This window comes from Dermacentor andersoni, chromosome 1, assembly GCF_023375885.2.
Source record: "Dermacentor andersoni chromosome 1, qqDerAnde1_hic_scaffold, whole genome shotgun sequence".
Classification (NCBI taxonomy): Eukaryota; Metazoa; Arthropoda; class Arachnida; order Ixodida; family Ixodidae; genus Dermacentor; species Dermacentor andersoni.
In genome coordinates, this window is record NC_092814.1 from 155,376,874 (window position 1) to 155,396,958 (window position 20,085).

Below are 20,085 nucleotides of genomic sequence, written 5' to 3' on the forward strand. Positions count from 1 at the left end.
AACACTACCGTTATCTATCTTACTTCGCGGAAGAAAATAATTCTTACTACAGTAGATGCTCGTAAAAAATAACACTCTAATTAGCACTTGTTTGTGTTGTATCGGTGATTCGAGTCTGCTCGATTAAACTCCGCCTATTCCGGCTGGTCATGATGCCGGCATGCCGGCACCATAGACCCGGGCTAGCCGGGCCAGTGCACTGGCCGGGCACTACGGAGCGAAGTAAGCGGTTTGAGGTAGGTTATAAAATATCGCGAGCTGCACATGTGCGTGTGCCTGTCGTGGTGGTAACGGACACTTGTAAAATATGGGGAAAAAGGACAAAAAGAAAGGCAAGGGCGCGGAAAAGACTATCGCGAAGACAGAAAAAAAAGCAACACAGAAATTGAAGAAGGAATTGGCCGCGAAGGGCGAGGTATTTACATTCGGCGGAGCGGTAGTACCTCGCATACAAAACTCGTTTCTTTTTCCCAATTTCAGGATGACATAGAAAAGCTCATCGCACAATTTGTTGAAGAAGATCGCAAAAGACTAGCAGTTACTGAAGAGCTCGTGGGGCCTCCGTCTTGTAGGTACTGAATTGGCCATGTTCATTATACGGTCCACTGTTCAAGTGCTGTCGTTCACGCGTTTGTTTTTCGTTTCGCTGCAGGAGCGGCGCTAGCCTGTGTGTGCATCCTGAAAAAGACCAGCTTTTGCTTTTCGGTGGAGAATACTTCAATGGGCAAAAGGTATGGCACACTTTTTTGAACAACCGCAGTTCGATCGTAAAACAGATTAAGCCGCCAATGGGTCAAATGCTCGCAAGTTGTTCACTAAGAACCCTACACGTGCAAGTATATCACATGGATCTACATCTAAGTACAAGTTAGCATCACAGAAGCACCGTACGAGTTTGTAAAGCGCATCGCGCGTGCTGACATCAATTGTGATTCAGCAGATAACGATACTGGAGAGATGGGTCGCAATGCCCTAGCACATTCACTTTAAAAATTAGTTTATCTAGCAGGGATTGCCAGAATCACAAAACTGGACATTGTTAAAACATCATATGGTGAATGCAGCCAGCCGGGCCAGGGCAAACTTCAAGAATTGAATTTTTATTAGTGGGACTTGCGGAAAAGAAAAACAAAAAGGGGGAGGGAGGGAGGGGTAACACAAGCAGGCAGCTGTAGCGGCAATTCGAACAGCATGGCCAGTAGTTGTCAGATTGGATGAATCAAGAAAAGCAGATAAAAACTTCGTAACTGCTAATATTGTGAGCACTTATATGCAGTTCATCCTCCTCGTTTGTACATTCTCATCATTATCCATTCTCGTTGGCTTCTTCGCTGGGCGCTGCTCTTGCCTGGAGAATAGAGAGCACCGGCTGAAGAACAGCCTCACAAGTGGGGGAAGTGCTCTTTGGCCTCTGTGCCATGCCTCCCACTGCTACCGTGGAGCTCCATTCAGGTACCCGGACTCAACTGTCTGTGCCAGTTACAGTTGAGTCCAGGTACAATGAACACTTTAGTTGCACAAAATGTGTTTGCTATATCAAATTTTTTTATAATTGAACTTGCCCTCAGAAATATTCATGAAAAGCTTAATAATATGCAGGAGACACTTTATCATTTTCATTTTATTACCTTAAAAGCCCCATAGGGGCATTACATAAGGAGTGGGCATACATATATTTATTATACATCAGTTTAAGGATAACAGAGCACAAGCTTTAAATACAACACACATGAAAATTAGGTACATAATTCCATCTAGTACACACATAGATAGCATATCCCATACATTTCTTTAATTCTGAAAAATGGTCTGTTAGTTTTTGCATGAATGTAGGTGCACAGGTTGTGGCGGCAATTTGGTGGGGCTGGTTGTTCCAATCTGTTGCTGCGTGAAAAAAGAATGAGCCTGAAAAAGTGGTAGTATGAGTGCTAGGGCAGCCAACTTGGTACACGTACCGAGTGCGATGTGATATACGGGCAGCGGCAATAATGTATGGTGGTTGATTAAGTGGAGTATGATAAAGATATGATAAAGAGAGTTGAGATGTGACAGCGATTAGCGAGTGTAACCAATCTGGATTCTTTTTTCAATGTTGACACGCTGACATCATAAAAATACATTGAATGGATAAACCTTATGGTACGGTTTTGCACCGATTCAAGTGTGTTGATTAGATATGCTTGATGAGGGCTCCATACGGCACATGCATATTCGAGTTTAGGTCTGATTATGCTTTTGTAGGCTAGCAATTTCACATGCTTGGGTGCCTGCTTTAGGTTTCGTTTTAGAAAAGAGATTTATTAGAAGATGAAATGATGTTAGTAATATGTGTGCTCCAAGTCAAGTCATTACTTGAATGAAAAAAACCAGTAAAAAAACACAAAGGACAAGAGGAGAGGTTCACACCACAACGACTGGGTTATCCTCCCTGGGGTCAGATAACAGTGCAAACTTGCCTCGCCATTGCAATGAATCTGGTTGTTACCCTTTGTTCAGCAATGTGACGATTCTTGGTAGGGGCAAGGCCAAAGAAGAGCGAGAAATCCTGGAAGCATACTACATCAGTTTATTAGGTGACGACTGCGTTAGTACAACCTCGGTGCGCTTACTTGAAAAAGAATTTGCATTTCTAGGTCGGTCATGATAGAAGCGATTCTTGACCTTTCATGCTCTGTGATTAGCGATGATGCAGTTGCGCATGCTCTGCTGGCCTTGCTGGGATTACACCGATTCTAATAAAGCTCAGTTGATAGTCCAGTCGTTGTGGTGTGAACCTCTCCTCTTGTCCTTTGTGTTTTTTGACTGGTTTTTTTCCTTCAAGTATGTACCAACTGGCCCAGATTTCAACCCCTCTTCAAGTCATTAGTAAGGGCAACACCAAGGTATTGGTAAGACTGCGCAGTTTCTACGTCTGCATTATTTATTGTGTATGGGTAAGCTAGTGGGTTACGTCGACGGCAAAATACCACAACTACTTTACATTTATTTGGGTTAAGTGTCATTAACCAGCAATCGCACCATTGTTGCAAGCGTTTAATATCCTCCTGAAGGGAAGTTTGGTCAGACATGTTAGTAATTGTTTGGTAAACAACGCAGTCATCTGCAAACATGCGAATATTGCAGGATACATGCAGGGGTAAGTCGTTAATATATACTAAGAAGGGGAGAGGCGTAAGGACAGATCCTTGTGGAACCCCAGAAGTTACCGGTAGGGAAACAGATGGGCTGTTTTTAATAAGGACAAACTGTGAGCGGTTACTAAGGAAAGCTTCAATCCATCGCAATATATCGGGGTGCACGTTCGCCAGAGATAGTTTTAGTAATAGTCATTGATGTGGTACCTTATCGAATGCTTTCGCGAAGTCTAGGAATACTGCGTCATTCTGCTGGTTAGTATCTAGATTAGTGTGAAGATCATGAAGGAAAACTGCCAATTGCGTTTTGCAGGAAAATCCCTTTCAAAATCCGTGCTGTGAAAAACGAAAAAAGTTTCCTGCGTCTAAAAATTTCATAATTTCTGTATAAATGACACATTCCATGATTTTGCAAGGTATGCTTGTTAGTGAGATGGTGCGATAGTTAAGTGGAGAGTTCTTGTCACCTGATTTGTAGATGGGAACAGCCCTCCCCACCTTCCAGTCGTGTGGTATGATGCCAGTTGAGAGTAACTGCGAGAACAGCAAACACAAATAAGCAGCACTGATTATACACCAAAAAAAAAAGGTGCACACTGTTCTTATAGCAGAAATTGATGAGTGAGGTCAGTTTAAGTAACCTTAGTTTAAGTTATAATGTCGAATTGATAACAGCACTATACAAGTTTGTCAACCTGTCAGCATGGATGTAGGTCAAGTCCCTGGTTTATATACAAGATGCTTGAGTAAGGCTATGATGATTAAGGCAGTCAATATTGAGATCACTGGAGGCGTATTTGGGGGCTTGCTGGTTTCTTGCTTGTGCTCGTTGTCACTGGAGGCCTCCACACCTGGAAGTTGTTACAAAGCTCAAAAGCTGCTTCATCGGAGATATTCTCCAAGACATCTACCTCATTGTTGGCTGAATCAATCTTCCCGTTTTTGCCCACAATTGGAAAAGCCTCCAATGGCAGCCTGCGTCCACAAGGTTGAACTGACATTGTACTATCTCTTCGTAGATATCTTCTGAGAAGGAAAAGCCAGGTTTCCCTAAAAGCAGCTCATTCCTGCATGCTTCGTAGACAGAGGCAAGGTCCTTGGCTTTAGCAAGCATTGCCAGTCCGGTGATGGCAACGTTGAATATCCTGCTGCTCACAAACCATTTGAAGAGGACATCTTCAACATATTTAACACGTTCACTGCAGCAGGACTTTTTGAAATCCTGATTCCTGTGTGGGATGATCCACCAGTGGGTCACTTGTCAAATTGCTGTGATGCATCGTGACCCACAGGTGAGTCACCAGGAAGTTGTGCTCCTTTGAAACTTCATCAAACTGCAGACAGATGGCGCTGCAACGAGTTGTCAAACAGGCTGAAGAGCTCAAAAATGAGCTAAATATGGAGCGTGTTGCACAGAGGGTGGTGGAAAAAAAGACTTCAAGCAGCCAAGGAAAAGCTGAACAGGGCCGTCGTGAACGAGAATGGTTGTGACAGTGGAATGCAGTCTCCTGATATGACAGGAGAGGGAGTGCCGGCAAAGCATGTGGAATGCGTGCAATGTGGGGAGGGGGTAGTTGGAAAGAGTGGCACCTACCTTGAGGCTGCCATGCAAAAAAAGCAGGAACACAAGGGTCAATACCCCTTGTCAAGTCCGAATCACGTGGGAAAGGATGACAAAGGGAAGCAGGGAGAGGCCTTGGCACTAATAGATTGTGAAATGGTGATTATCGCCGGCGACTCCAGCCTGGCTAGGTGCTCAGAAGCAATTGTGGAGAAGGTGAAAGGCGATAGAAGAGTGCCGGTAGGGACATTTCCAGGATGGACACTGGGTTTTGTGTAGGTCAAGGGACAGGACTAGCCCAGCAATTGGCGAAGGGGGTGGACGACTTGCACAAGCTGTACCCTCGGGTGCAGATCATTGTGTGCATGGTGCCGGAGGTGCCTGTACGTGACAGTCACATTCAAAAAGCCGTAGTGGCTGCTAATGAGGCGATATGGAAAATGAGCCGAGAGAAAGGTTTTGAGGTTGTCGAAGTAAACAGAGAAGTGAGAAGGTGTGGTGGTTTTTGAATGAGGCAGAATCCACTTCAGTTACCGGCTTGAATGAGAAGTGGGCTGGCAACTTGCTGGTCGTGCTGTTGCTTTTTTAGTGGGCCTACGGGCGCTTCTGCCTACCAGGTCCTGATTCACTATTGTTTATTTATACAAACTGAGAACTATTCGCTTCGTCAGTACATAAAAGAGAACCTCGCAAACCTTCATAAGGCAGACACCACAAGCTTTATATAATTCACTTGATTTTCGACCCTCCACCGGGGAATTATGATATCTTGAATATGTCCCGTACTACTAATGAATGACGCTTCGGCTTCTTTCTCGCTGCAGCCATACGGTCCAAAAGGCATATTTCACTAAAAATATTTATGCCAAGCAACCTGTGTCAGTTCGCCAAACAGATTCGTCATGTATATTCTTCAAGCAACAAACACCAGTAAATTGCTGAAGTGAGTTAAACGTGTAGCACGGAAAAGGGGATATATATTGGTGCATATATTTTCGTATTCTGCGAACAACTGTAAGCCTCAATTAGCTTTACTTCAAATTACCACTACTTAAACATGTGAAGAACTGCCTAATTTTGAGAAGCAGTTAAAGAAGCAAGTGGTACTGGTAGAATCTAAACTGCAGTGTTAAATTCTCGTGTTACTGCTGAGCGTATCTGTGAAGAAATGCAAAAATTCGATATTATACCATGAACTACTCAATGTGAGCAAACCTGTTTTAGCGGACTAAAGTCAAGCTAACTGTTGTACAAGTCGTATACGGCCAGCGTTCGTGACATACTTGTTGCGCCGCGGCAGGTATGGTATCATAACTGGATATTTATACGCTATGTTTTTGTGGTTGTTGACCAGCGTGTGAAAAACCCTCAATGGGCTGGTCTGCGCTCCTTCAGCTGGCACTGTAGTGTTGCCTTTGAGAACTGTATTGTCGTCGAAGAAATACGCTCTTTGAATAAATTTTCGCGAATGAAGACGTTGCAAAAGCATATTTGAGATGACCGCCATAATTATACAAACAGAAGAAACGAGAGTGAACAAATGAAAACACTGCAGAAGGTGCCCGGACACTGCCCGAACCGCAGCAGACGACAGGCGTGAGTCCGTTCCATGACGTCATGCGAGCCACGCTCGCAGCACCCCTGTAGTTTGTTGTCGGGGTTAATAGACTGTTGACCATTAAATTGGTAATATACAGGTTAGTAGTCCAGGCAATTAAATTAAAGCTGCGAGCATGGGCAGAGAATAATTGCATTTTGGGAGAACTTCAGGATGGCTTCAGAATAGGTAGGCATTTGGATGATAACTTATTTGTTCTTACTCAGTGTATTGAAATATCAAGAGTAGAAAACAGACCGTTATATGTGGCCTCTTTAGACATTACTGGAGCATATGACAACGTAGACCGCAACATTTTGCGGGATATTCTGGAAGGGGAAGGCTTAGGCGACGATTGTCTACAGATTTTGAGAGAGATTTACCTAGAAAATACCGTTTGCGTGGAATGGGAAGGGATGAGGAGCAAGGAGAAAGTTGATATCAACAAGGGACTGAGGCAGGGGTGCCCTTTGTCCCCACTGCTGTTTATGATCTACATGGTGAGGACGGAAAGGGCGCTAGAGAGAAGTAATGTCGGGCTTAATCTCTCCTACAAACAGGCGGGCACAGTAGTAGAGCAGCAGCTTCCAGGTTTATTAAATGCGGACGACATTGTGTTGCTAGCTAACAAGCAAAGGGATCTGCAACGTCTGGCTAATATCTGTGGACAGGGAGGTGAGAATTTGGGTTTGAAATTTAGCATTAAAAAATGAGGTGTTATGGTATTCAATGAAAACAGTGAACAGGCAGTGGCAATATGGGGCCAGAAAATACCTGGCTTAAAAGAATGTAACTACCTTGATATATGAATAAATGAAGGCAATAGATATATGGAAACACAGGAAAAAAACAATAGCAGTAAAGGGGAAGAGAAATGCAGCCATAATGAAACACAGAGCTCTAGGGGGATACAATAGGTACGAGGTGCTCCGGGGTATGTGGAAAGGTGTAATGGTTCCAGGACTTAGATTTGAAAATGCGGTTGTTTGCTTGGAATCCGGGGTACAATTAGGACTTGATGGCAACCAGAGGTCAGTGGGACGCCTCGCATTGGGCGCTCACAGGAAGACTACAAATGAAGCTGTGCAGGCTGATATGGGCTGGACAAGCTTTGAAGTGAGAGAAGCTCACAGTAAAATTGATTATGAAGAACGACAGGAATATGGAAGAAAGTAAATGGGCTGGGAGAGTGTTGAGGTATTTGTACAGGAAAAACATTGATTCACAGTGGAGGAAAAGAAATAAAAAGCTTACCAGCAAGTATGCGGCCTGTATGGTAAGCAACACAGCAACAAAGAACGTCAAGCGGAAAATCGGAGAGGCCGAGATAATCTCTTGGGTGGCGGCAATGGAAAAAAAACCTGCCATGAGTAACTAAAGAGGAAAAAACGAAATCAAATTTGTGATAATTCAAAGGGAAGCTCATTACTTTTCGAAACAAGATCAGGATACCTTAGAACATGCACTTATAAAGCAAGATATAAGAAGGAAGAAGAAGCATGTGCTTGCTGCGGCAACGCTAGGGAAACAATGGAGCATGTTGTATTAGAATGTGAAGATATCTGCCCAGTGAACCGCCGTGGTTGCTCAGTGGCTACGTTGTTGGGCTGCTGAACACGAGGTCGCCGGATCGAATGCCTGCCACGGCGGCCGCATTTTGATGGGGGCAAAATGCGAAAACACCCGTGTACTTAGATTTAAGTGCACATTAAAGAACCCCAGGGGGTCGAAATTTCGGGAGTCCCCCACTATGGCATGCCTCATAATCAGAAAGTGGTTTTGGCACGTAAAACCGCATAATTATTTTTTTATATCTGCCCAGCGGTCAATTTAGGAATCACTGGCTTCCTTGAAGCCCTTTGGTTCAGCGAGAGAAGGGGGAAAGTAAACATGTCCGCAATAGGAGATTAGTAAGAGGCGATTGGAAGACTGGTGGAAGAAAAGTAGGGAAAGAAAAATAACGGAGACGTACAAAAGCAAAGTTTGCAAAAGGTGATCAGAAAATTTGGTTGTGGGAGTTCATAGTGTTTTTTTTTTTTTTAACCTAGGTAGGACATTAAGCAGTATAATAGCAAGAGCTTGGTGGCGCAACGCACTGCCCCGTTCTAAAGGGGATGCTCATAACATCCATCCATCCAGAAACAAGAATTTTTTATTTTCGTTGATTTCTAGCAAAGATGATGCTCGTGCACTGCAGAAAAGCTATGCACAGCCCCACAGTGGGAATAACTGCCATCACCCACCGATGACCCATGCCATGGTGAATGTGTTAATGTGGCCTGACATAATCGCTTCCAAGGTTTGTAGTTGCTGTGTTTGCTTTTTGTAGCACTTCCCTTCCCTTTCTCCTTTATAATAGCTGAGTGACCATCTGTATTCTTCACTAAGGCGATGTGCCGCACAGCTGCAGTGTCCTATGTGAAGCAATCACAGCAGTAACACATCTGTGAGCCAGAAAGGAAAGAAAAAGCTCAAGATAAAAGCCAGGTGCCGTACTGGTTGGCTGCACTGAGCTGCATGTGCCATGTGGCATGCGCCTTGGGGGCGCCACGCAGCCGTCTTCCTTTCCCCTACTGACGGTGCTACACCTATGGTTGATTTTGTTCATTGTAACCGAACTGAGCCTGGCACTGGGTTGGCATAAGTGGATGTCTTGCTCGTAGTCTCCTTATAAAACTTTTTGTGTGTTTATACAAGCTTTTTGTAGTAGCTGAAATTTCACTTTAGATGGTAATGTCATTTGTGGACTCAAGTGTATTACATGTATACCCCTGTCACACTGGCACTCGAAAGGCTTTTGAGCAAGAAGACTTCTCCCAAAAAAAAAGTGTTTCGCTCACAGACACACGACAGGGAGCGATCTCTTTTTCAAAAGTGGTCTTTTCTGGAAGCGGAGTTTGTCAATCTCTTTTATGGCTGAAAAGGAGTAACCTCAAAACCAGTGGGTGCCAGCAATTATTATATTCTTAAAAAACTAAGCAAATGTGTATTTTTCTGTCACCTAGGCTCATGGTAAAAAATTTTATGTCTCGCAGAAGGTGTAGTAAACCCAGTAATGCTCATTTTCTTCTGTACCATCATAGGCAACAAGTTTTCGAAGCAAGTCGAACACTCTCTAAACTACAATAAATCTTTACATTAACATCTCTTAATCTGGTGGTGTTAAATTTATTTGAAAACCGTGTAATAAAATAAGCTTTCACTTTATACTTCGAGATACATCAGTTTATTTTGGCCGGTTTTGTTTTGAACACTATCGCCACGCTTTCCGTATAGCGTGTCCAGAAGGAAACAATAAAAAGAGATCGTCTTCAACACCTCTTCAATCAAAAGTCTTTCAACTTGGTAAAAGACCGCTTACGTAAGAGTTTTCGAGTGCTCGTGTGACATAGGCATTAGATGTGGCTGTGTTCTATGGGACTATGCTACGGTATTGTAAACATAATATTGGTGTATTCACATTTTGTAAAATTTAGCAATTTTATGAAATATACAACAGAAAATTTGGTTCCATCAGCTGATAGAATCTGATTTATTGCATTTAACAAATTTAATTTATATAGGAGCTGCAGCATCCGTGACATCTACATGTTCCCTGCATAATAATCTGTCTAGAAGAATGAAGTCGTGGTCAATGTAAATTTTTCACCTGAATATATCAAATTTAAAGCGAAACAAATTTAGTGCAGCACTTGGTTAATAGGGGATGACTAAGTGATTCGTTTGCATTACTTTTTTCTTGTTTTTTTCCAGACATTTATGTACAATGAGCTCTTTTTGTACAACATCAAGAAGAACAACTGGCTTCTTGTAAAGTGCCCCAACTTGCCACCTCCAAGATGTGCACACCAGGTAACTCAATTGTACCTAGCTTATCTGAAACCTTAATTATAATGTAATTTCAGAGACTCCAGTACCAGCTGATTGTGGTGCATGCACTGGTGCAATCAAGGGCCAAAGGGGGGAGATAGTGCATGATTTGCAGCTGCTTCTTTGAATTTATTATACACCCACTTATAACAATATTCAAATGCCACGAAAATTCTATCGTTATAACCGATAACTGTTAAAACCGGGCTGCATGAAAAAATTAAAATAGGGGGATGGCAAAGCTGATCTTAGAGAACTATAATGGCGAGGAGGCCAGTGCCCCTCCCCACCACCTTCCTCCATCTGGCTGCTGATTGTGCTTACTCGTTTAACTGCTTCCTGGGCACTCCAATTGCATGTAACAATCCACAGCTGTCGGCGTTAAAGAATGGCACTGCTATAACTGCAAGGAGGGGTCACGGGTGGCAAGCGATATGCGAGCGCTGCCGAGGCAGCACTTTGGTGGGCCCAAAAGGGGCCTTTTAAAAAATGCGAGGAGGTTGTTGTGGCAGCCTGTCAGCTTCAGAAATTCAGAAGAAACGCTGAGGCGAGCTCACCACATACGTCGCACTGCATTGCACGAGAAAACCCTATGTCTGTCAGCCTTGCTGGCATCCTTCTCCAAGGTATCCAGGTGCTCCACGTAGTGCAGCGGAAAGTTCCTTGCAAAAACGAAGCCCCGGAGGGACTGAATCATCTGCCAGGCCTCCTATGAGGACAATGTTGAGGCAGCCTGCCCTACCGCTCCATCGCTGCCATCGTCGCTGTCGCTATCTAATGCAAGCACGTTCGCGACGATCGCCTCATCGGTTAGAAGCACTTAGTTTCCAAATCTATAGCCATGTGCTTTTTTTTTCACTGGCAATGTGATGCATTGCCGGTTATCAGCGGGCAGGTCAGTCATCTTCCGTTTCGGCGGCGAGTCAAAAGAGGCTGAGAAACCACGTGGTCAGGAATGATTTCGACGCAACCAGCAAAGAGGAACACGGGCAGTTACGCTGTTTGCAGAATTGCGCTGAATGAGGAGCCAGCGAGCAAGATGCGAGCAGTGCAATTGGCGCGGTCTATTATCGTTTCGGAGGGTGGTGCGGCGTAGAGATATGGGCGCAGCCCATTCGTGTTTGAAGGTGTGGAAAGGCGACGGGAGAGAGGCGCTCGGAGAAGGCTGGAAAATTGAGTGCGCAGTGGTCGTTTGAGCAGTGGGCTATTGTGCAGTGGCTCAAATTTCCCGTTTTCTTTTTTTCTTTTCAAGGATTTTGCATTTCACTACCTTTTGGTTCGGACACCGGCTCAGACTTCGTTATAACCGATAATGTGGCACCAGGACATTGTAGTAAGCAGGTCATTTCACCATGCAAAACATACAAAAGTTGACAGTGCAGCAGCTTCTCATTGTTATAACCGATATATTGTTAAAACCGGTATCGTTATAAGTGAGTTCGACTGTATTTGGCTTACCTCATTCTCGAACAACTGGGTATGTACCACTAAATGTTCCAGCTAATGTAGTACGAAATTTTGACCAATAGCCAGAGAGTGCACCTCTATTCTACATAATCAAACAATGAATCGCGGCATAGAACCTGTACGTACAATGTTGGCTCGTAGGCGTCTATAAAGCACACACAGCTCCTAATGGGGGAGCACAATTTGGAATGACTTCTTTGAATTTCTTATATTTGGCCTACTTCATTCTTGGGCCACTGGGTATATGCCACTGGGTATCCTCATCATTGGCCAATCCCCCTGAATGGGTATGTGACACAAATGGTATAGAAGTGTTAAATGTACTTACATATGAAATTTTGTATGCCTCACAAGCTCAAGAGAAGCCAGACAAGTATGGTCAGGTTGTCTACCAACCGGGAAGACTGGGAATTCTCAAAGATTTTGAATAGTCTAGAAATAGGGAAAACTCAGGGAATTTGTGCTTCTATCATGGAAAATTAGCTGTAATTTTATTGAAAAGGAACGAAAGTTGCAGTAATGCAGGCTCACGTAATAGAGAGGGATCATAAAGAATACATCTTGTCACACCATGTCGTCGGCTGGAGGCGAGTGTACAGTCAACCACCGGCTTTCCGGACGCCCAGTAATTCGTACGGCTTCGTGGCACCACCACGCGCCCCATAGAGTAAATGTATAAGAATGTCTGAAATTTTGGATGCAAGAACCCTTCGCCGTCCGATTTTCCGGACTTCTTGCTGTGACCGCAGGTCTGAAACAACATTAATCAATGCCACCACTGCCGCCGTTTTGATTACCTTGCTGCCGCGCTAAACGCTAGGCCTAGCTGCATCAACGTTCGCTATTAAGCTTCTTGCCGTTTAGCGCCATGTTTTTTATTGAAAGAATTCGCCCCTGTATGCAATGGCACCGACTCCGTCTTTGTGGTCCTCGCGATTGGCTTCGAAGCTTGGAAAGCACGGCGCGTTAAATAATGCTGGTTCCTGAAAGTCAGCTTCGCCTGAATACAGGAAGGTTACGCAGCGAAGCATACGCGAAAATATTGCGGTGAAGCATGTCATTTCATTTTATTTACTCTCAGGCCGTACAGGCATTACAGAGAGGAGGGGCAATAGTAAAAAGAAAAAGATAAAATCGCTAAAGAGGCAGAACATGATCACAGATAGCCGTCTTGAACACATCATGATCTGTGATAGTGACAATGAAGGCAGGAAGGCAATTCCCGTCTTGACTTGTTTTCGGAATGAAGGCTTCGAGGTATGCAATGCTTTTACACTGAGCTACCCTAGCCTTCATTCTATGATCAATACGGCATGACAATTGGCTTGGAGGTGAAAAAAGTGTCATGGTGAATATGTTTCTGCCAAGACAGGTATTTAGTGATATGGACGCCTAGATACTTGTAGCTGTTGATGAACTGAAGAGGGCAACCGTTAAGATCATAGCCTTGAGAAGACTGGTCAATTTTTCGAGACATTCTCGTAGCTTTACATTTGTTAATGTTTAGTTTCATAAGCCATGTGTGACACCAAAAGAAAATCTTGTTAAGGTCAGATTGAAGAACGTAGAAGTCAGACTCATTAGAAATTACGCTGTACAAAACACAGTTGTCTACAAAAAAGCCTTATATTAGAAGAACAGAATCAGGCAGGTCGTTAATATAAATTAGAAAAAGAAGAGGCCCAAGGACTGACCCCTGAGGAACAATGGATGTTACATAGCATCATTTAGAGTCGTGATCATTAACAGAAACCTGCTGTGTTCTATTCTGCAAGAAACATTCAATTCATTTAAGCAAGCTGCAATCAAAATGGAGTGCGCTAAGTTTCAGTAATAGTAGTCGATGTGAGACGGTGTCAAAAAGCTTATGTGAAGTCAACGAAGATGCAATCAATCACTGAAGCGCGATCTAAAGCTGAAGACAAATCATTAGTAAAGGTTAGTAATTGAGTTTCACAAGAATAATGTTTACGAAAACCATGCTCCTGTGACGTAAAAAAGTTATTAGACTCTAGAAGACTAACAAGGTTGCAGTAGATTATGTGCTCTAATAACTTCCATGGAATAGAAGTTATGGAGATTGGCCGATAGTATAAAAGGTTATGAATATCACCGGACTTGTGGACGGGAATCGCCTTCGCCGTCTTCCAGTCATCCGGCTGTGTTGAACTCTGCAAAGACTATGAGTGAAAGTATATGACAAAAAAGTAGATGAATATGCTACAGTACTCGTAAGGAATTTGTCATTTGTTATCACCACCCGCTGATGAGGAAAGTTTAGCTTTTTAATCAAATTGCGTATGCCATCAACGTCGATCAAAATTGGATCCATCTCAAGGTATGTAAAGGCATGTGTGGAGGGTGAAGTATCTGTTAGAGCATCGGAAAAAGATAGCGAAAATGTGTTGTTAAAAGCCATTGAGCAAAGCTCACAGGGGACAGGAAATCCAGCATCAGTTTTCAGAACCATTTCTTTAGGTTTGCATACGTTGATAACGTTCCAAAGCTTAGGATTAGTTGTGAGCAGATGTGGTAGTGTTTCAGAAAAAAAAAGTAATACTTGGCTGAGCAGATGGCCATTATATTCAGATGTGATAGCTACGTAGGTAGCTTTCGCTTTGGTTCCCCCAGACAGCTTGAAGTGTTAAAAAATGTGTTTTTTCTTGTTAAGAAGCCATTTTAAACATAAGTTAAACCAAGGATCCCGATTGCATGGAGATAATAGGTGGGTTGGAATATATTTTTCAATTAGTGTTTCAACCTTATTTTTGAAAAGAGGGTAGTTTTCTGCAATGGACCTTTCCCAGAACTGTGGAAAGAAGAAATCGTTAAAACTTTGTAACTCGTTATTGATCGAGAAAAAAATCGCTCTACTGTAGTCACAAATTTTCGTACAGTATTTTAGACGCTGGGGCGAGCGTAAGGGAATAGAAAAATGAATTACGGAATGATCACTTAAACCAGGTATAATTGACAGGGAAGAAACTGAATTTGGAGATGTGGTAAAGACGAAGTCAAGGATGTTGGCAGAAATTGCGAGTAGGCTCTTCAATGAGCTGCGTAAGGCCAAAGATCCAACATATATCAAGAAAGGTTGAACATTGGGATGAGGATAGAGTCACTGATCGGAAGTTAACAGCCTATTCAATGCCGCGGAAATTGAAATCACCGAGCAAGAATATTGGTGCTGCTGGATGTTCAACAACAATTTGGTTAAGACAGTCAAATAGTTCATTGCAAAATGTGGATGTACTTTTGGGTGGTCGGTAGCAAGCGGCAAATATCATGTCTTTGTTATTTACATACATGCCAACTCTTACGAATTTTCCATAACATGTACGAATTTCGAGCAGGCTTAGGATTTTACAAATCTTGCTTGAAATTTTACGGAAAAAATTTTATTTGTGAAAAAAAAAAACTTGAAAATGTAGTAAAACTACACCCTGGTACCTTGCGCCACCACGAGAGGGCAATACGTATGTGTGGTATCATCAGCAGCAGCTGCAAGGTTGTAATGACTTCATTATGCAAAAAAGAGGTGAGGCGTGCAGACAGGACACAAGAGTAGAGAAGTGGACAACACGAACACCTCTTTTTTGCATAATGAATCCTTACCAACTAGCTCAGCTTTCTGTCGTTCTAAGCTGTAATGACTTCTCTCGTCTACTAGGGGGGTCATCACGAATCCATTTCCAAAGCTCGATATTGCTGATATTACCTATAGCGCCTCCGCAAACCTGTTGCCATGCTGTTGCCTTTGTTCGCGTGGGGGCGCGAGTTTAGACTTCAGTCAGCTTCAGTCACTCTAGTGTTGGCCTCGCCTTTTGTGTGACTAGCTGCCCCGTCGGACGCAGTGCGACTCAGGCCTGTAGCGGCTTCGCAGTGCAATGGCGGGCTCGAAGCCCCGACAGTACTTACAAGTGTTTTTGAAATTTTACACAGCGGAATTTCCGTGCTTCGTGCCATTGAAGAAAGGGGAGAAGTGTGGATTCTGCACCACGTGTGCCTGGGGTGTGAACATCTTGCATGACGGCAAGTCTGACATCAAGGTCCACATCGCTTCGAAAAAGTGTCAGGGATATGTGCGAGCCGCGAACAGCCAGCCAAACCTAGCAAGTTTTGTACGCAGCGACGATAACCTCGGTGTGATTCGTGCAGAATGCCTGTTCATGGCATTTTTAGTTGAACACAACATCCCGCTGAGTGTCAGCAATCACGCCGGACCGCTTTTCCAGATGTTCCCCAAATGCGAAGAAGCAAAACACTACGCCTGTGGACAAGCAAAGACTACGTCAATTGTTCGGGAAATGGCCGCCAACGCGGAGACTCCTTTGCTGGATGCCCTAAAACAGCAAGTATTTTCAATCGCTGTGGATGGCAGTAACAATAGGGATACGCTGCTTTACCCTATTGTTGCGACATATCTCGTTAAAGAAACAAGTAGAGTCGAAAGCCGCCTTCTTTGCCTCTGGACAATCCAAGCGGAAGCGACGGGTCACAAGATTGCAAATCTGGTTCTGGACGAGATGAAGTCTCGGAATTTGCTTGTTGCAAACCTGTTGGCTATGTGTTCGGACAATGCCATTGTCATGATCGGCAAGAAAAACAGTGTTTCTACTGTATTGAGAGAGGCTCAACCAAGTATGATAGGGGTTGGTTGCTCATGCCATCTCATCAACTTGGCTGCCCAAAAAGGAATCTTCCTTTAAAGGTTGATGAGGCTCTGGTTGACTTTTTTTTTTTTTTTTTTAACCTAGAGAAAAGCTCGAAACTGAAAGATAGACTTAAAGAGTTCCAAAAAATGCATGCCGAGGTCAGAAAGATGTTGAAGCATTCGCTGACACGTTGGCTGTCGTTGGGAAAGTGTTTGAAGAGGCTGCTCGACCAGTGGCAACCGCTAGTCAGCTTTTCTTTATCTGAAACAAAGCAGTGCAACAAGCAGAGCTTATTTTTGGAGTTGTACCAAATTCCAAAGACTTCGTCACAAACCCCCAAGAACCCTGCACTGACCCCAAAGTCTGCTACACATCTTCACAAGACTGCTGCAGGCCTCGGGAAAAAAAGCACCGATGACGATGAACTCTCACTAAAGAGAAAAGGAGCTCATTCTATACCTCAAGCAAAAAAACTTCAACTTCATACTAAGGATTCTGGGGTAGCCAGCCACGTGACCCATGAGGATCATCAGAGCTAAACAGGACATGCTGTCTTTTTCTCCAAAATGTTATACCACTTTTTGAGAAGGCAAACTGCCTTTTTCAGGCACAGGCTCCTCAGATTCATGTACTGAGGGGCCTCTTGAACCACCTTTTTGAGGATCTCCTGACTAGATTTGTGTGCCCAGGTGTTGCCAAGGCATGTCATTCATTGCTGGAAGTTGACTATGGAGCTGCAGAGAACCAGAAAGGTGATGAAGACATAGCAAGGTGCCTACCAACCGGGAAAACCGGGCAATTCTCAGGGATTTTGAATAGTCTGGAAGGACTTGGGGAAAACTCAGGGAATTTGTGCTTGTATCAGGGAAAATTGGGTGTAATTATTTTGAAAGAGAACGAAAGTTACGGTATTGCTGGCTCGAGTAACAGAGAGGAGTCGTAAAAAATCTACTTTGACGCCGTGTCGTTGGCTGGAGGAGTTGCCAATGTACAGTCAACGACAGACTTTCCGGACACCCGATAATTCGGACAGCTTCGTGGCACCATCACCTACCCCATAAAGTCAATGTATTAGAACATCTGAAATTCCGCACGCAAGGACTCTTCGCCGTCCGATTTTCCTGACATTTTGCTTGACTGCAGGTCCGAAATCGCATTAATCAAAGCCACCACCGCCGCCGTTTTGATTACCTCGCCCCCTCGAACCAGCGCTCTTGCATGCAGATCCGTTAGCAGCAATAGCCACCACCGCGGCAACGCTAGGCCTAGCTGCTTCGACATCTGCTACCAAGCTTCTTGCTGTTCGATGCCGTGTTTTTCATTAAAACAATTGGCCGCTGTCAGCGATGTCATCGATTCCGGCTTTGCCATCCTCGTAATTGTCTTTGAAGCTCGTAAAGCACAACGCGTTGCATAATGCCGGTTCCCAAAAGTCAGCTTCGTCTTATACAGTAATGCTACGCGGTCAAGCATAAGCCAAATTATTGCGGTGAAGCATAAGTGTGCAAAGGGGCAATTGTCACGGGACACAGTATGTATTCCTTAATTATACATGCGTGCACCTGCGAACTCCTGTCACAGTACGAGCATCGATATGCCTAATAAGTATACTGGTAGGCATTCAGAGCTTTTTCGGTTGTGCCTGTGGTGATTTGAGTCCAAAAGGGCCCCTTAGCAGGTCTGGCCGTTATGAGCTGACAAGAGCAGAGCATGCATTGCATTATAACAGTCGTGTTTGCAAAGTATTACATCGCTACGCACCGCGGAAATACCTGAAATTTCAAACCGAACGCCATTTTCCCGTTTCCTCGCGGCCGCCGCGCTCCAAGCTGGAGGATGACGTACACATGCTAGTGCGCCTATATACACGTGTTTGCACTGTGGCGTCGCTCGTGGTGACACGTGACTTCAAGAATTATTCAAGGCAACATCTGTTATTTGTGTAATATGTTGCTTGAACAGACGAATTAAGTCTCGGAGAAATAATAAAACACACAAACCGGATGTTTGCATGTTTTTGTTTTACTTTGCACCGCAGCAAGAGAACTCCACTTCCGTTTCATCTGCTTGTTCCCACATCGTGCAGTCGCTTGCGCAGACATCGAAAGTGCGGGATCATGCTCTGTGATCCGCTTGTGTCTGCCTCAGTATTCGTGTAGCACTGACTTACACAGCTAGTCAGGTGTTCTCTTACACAGTGCGCAAAATTGTGCGTTGCACGAAATGAGGCAATCACAACAGCTCGCGTGCGACGCCGTCAGAGCAAGTGCGCAGCATCACACACACACAAAAAAAAAAAGCGAGGAGAAAAAAAAAGTGAAAGAGGGGGGCGGGTCAGCTTATGCGTCACGCGATCCTCGAGGTCCGGTGTGGGAGAATGCAGGGAAGAAATTTCGCTTGCGGAGGTTAGACGGGGCAAGTGGAAAGAGTGTCTTGTTTGGCAGTGGAGCTCACCTCCTGAAATCATGGGTTGGCTGCACTAAAATATTTCTATCTCGGCCTTTAATGAGCTGAATTGAAAATTTTTTTTGCGGAAGAACGCTTCTAGAGGACACATAACAAGTTCCAGCGTATAACCAAAATTTGTTATGGGGCCTGATGAGGGGCGCTTTAAGACCACTAAAATACACGCATTCATTTTTTCGAACTGCCCTACCTTTCATACGTTTTCGCGGCTCCTAGGGAGTCCAAGAAATCGGATATTGACTGTACAACTGACCAAGAGGATGCTTCAAATGGTCTGTGGGGCGAACGCGTGGCAGAAGGAAGACAAGAACAGAAAGGACCTACGCATTAAAGAATGAACGGGAGAGGAAGCGTGCCACTGCTTTAAAAGAGCTTCGAGATGCAGGTGTCCCTCGTGCAAAAAGAAATAAACTCTTTAACGCAGTGAAAAGCTACACTGAGGCGTTGTGCGTGGGCTGAGAGTATGTGAGAACAGTTGAGGTTTGCTTAAAAGCTGTTGTGAGAGAATATTACTTGTGAGAAAGTTCTGGCCTCATACGAATGAGCTTGCTATCAATTGATAGAAATAGCTCATGTTGAAAATATTTGCTTCTGCATGCGTCTCCTTTCTAATCGTATTTTAGTATGTTCAAGTCGATTCGCAATGGGTTTTACCTTTTTTTCGAAGGTATTTTATTTGCTATGCATTCCACTAATCCCTCCCTTTTGTTTTCTTTACACTATTCCTTACTATTAAAACTGGATTAAGTAGTTTTTCTTTGTTGTTAAGGTACTTACTAGAGAGTGACAGCATCGGGTGACATGGTGTCAGCCCGCCTTGACATAAAACAAAGTTCTCTGTCACCCAGGGGATTTTGCGAAGCCACTCGGGGAAAACCTGGAAAACTCAGGGAATTTAGAAATGTCAACTTGGTAGACACCCTGACATAGTCATTGGCAGCACAACCTACTCTGTGGTTGAGACACTGAGCTGCATTGAGAGAGGGTAGTTCTCTGTTGTACGTCTGTACTTAACGGCAGCATGCAATTACATTCGCCTCAAATTCCCACTAGAAAACGTCAATCTCAAGATGGCTGAAGTTGGTCAAGTACGAGCTCTGGAAACTGCTTCATTCAACAGCATACGTCATTTTATTATGGCGTTCCCTGCTGTCTTACCTCAGCAGAGTGGCAAATCAAAAGAAGAAGCAATCGACGCACTTGAAGTCGAGTTTGCCAACTTGCAAGTGTATCAGGTTCCAGCCGACATATTGAATGAGCCAAGGTGCGACGTGCAGTGGTCGCAGTTAGGAAGCGTTCGAAGTGTCAACGGAGTGCTCAGGCTCCACAGAATTT

The 20,085-nt window shown here is 44.0% G+C and overlaps 1 protein-coding gene across 3 annotated transcripts in view; it reads left to right on the forward strand.

The window, feature by feature from the left end:
* Positions 1 to 58: 58 nt before the first annotated feature.
* The window catches only part of LOC126532566 (kelch domain-containing protein 4), a 52,182-nt gene continuing 32,155 nt past the window's right edge, over positions 59 to 20,085 (forward strand). The window contains exons 1-4 of one of the 3 annotated variants that reach the window (XM_072287797.1): positions 59 to 236; positions 481 to 572; positions 653 to 731; positions 10,046 to 10,144. In XM_072287797.1, coding sequence (XP_072143898.1) covers positions 150 to 236; positions 481 to 572; positions 653 to 731; positions 10,046 to 10,144 — 357 coding nt within the window. In that variant the 5' untranslated portion in view covers positions 59 to 149. The other 2 variants (XM_050180154.3, XM_072287800.1) reach the window with 2 other exon arrangements.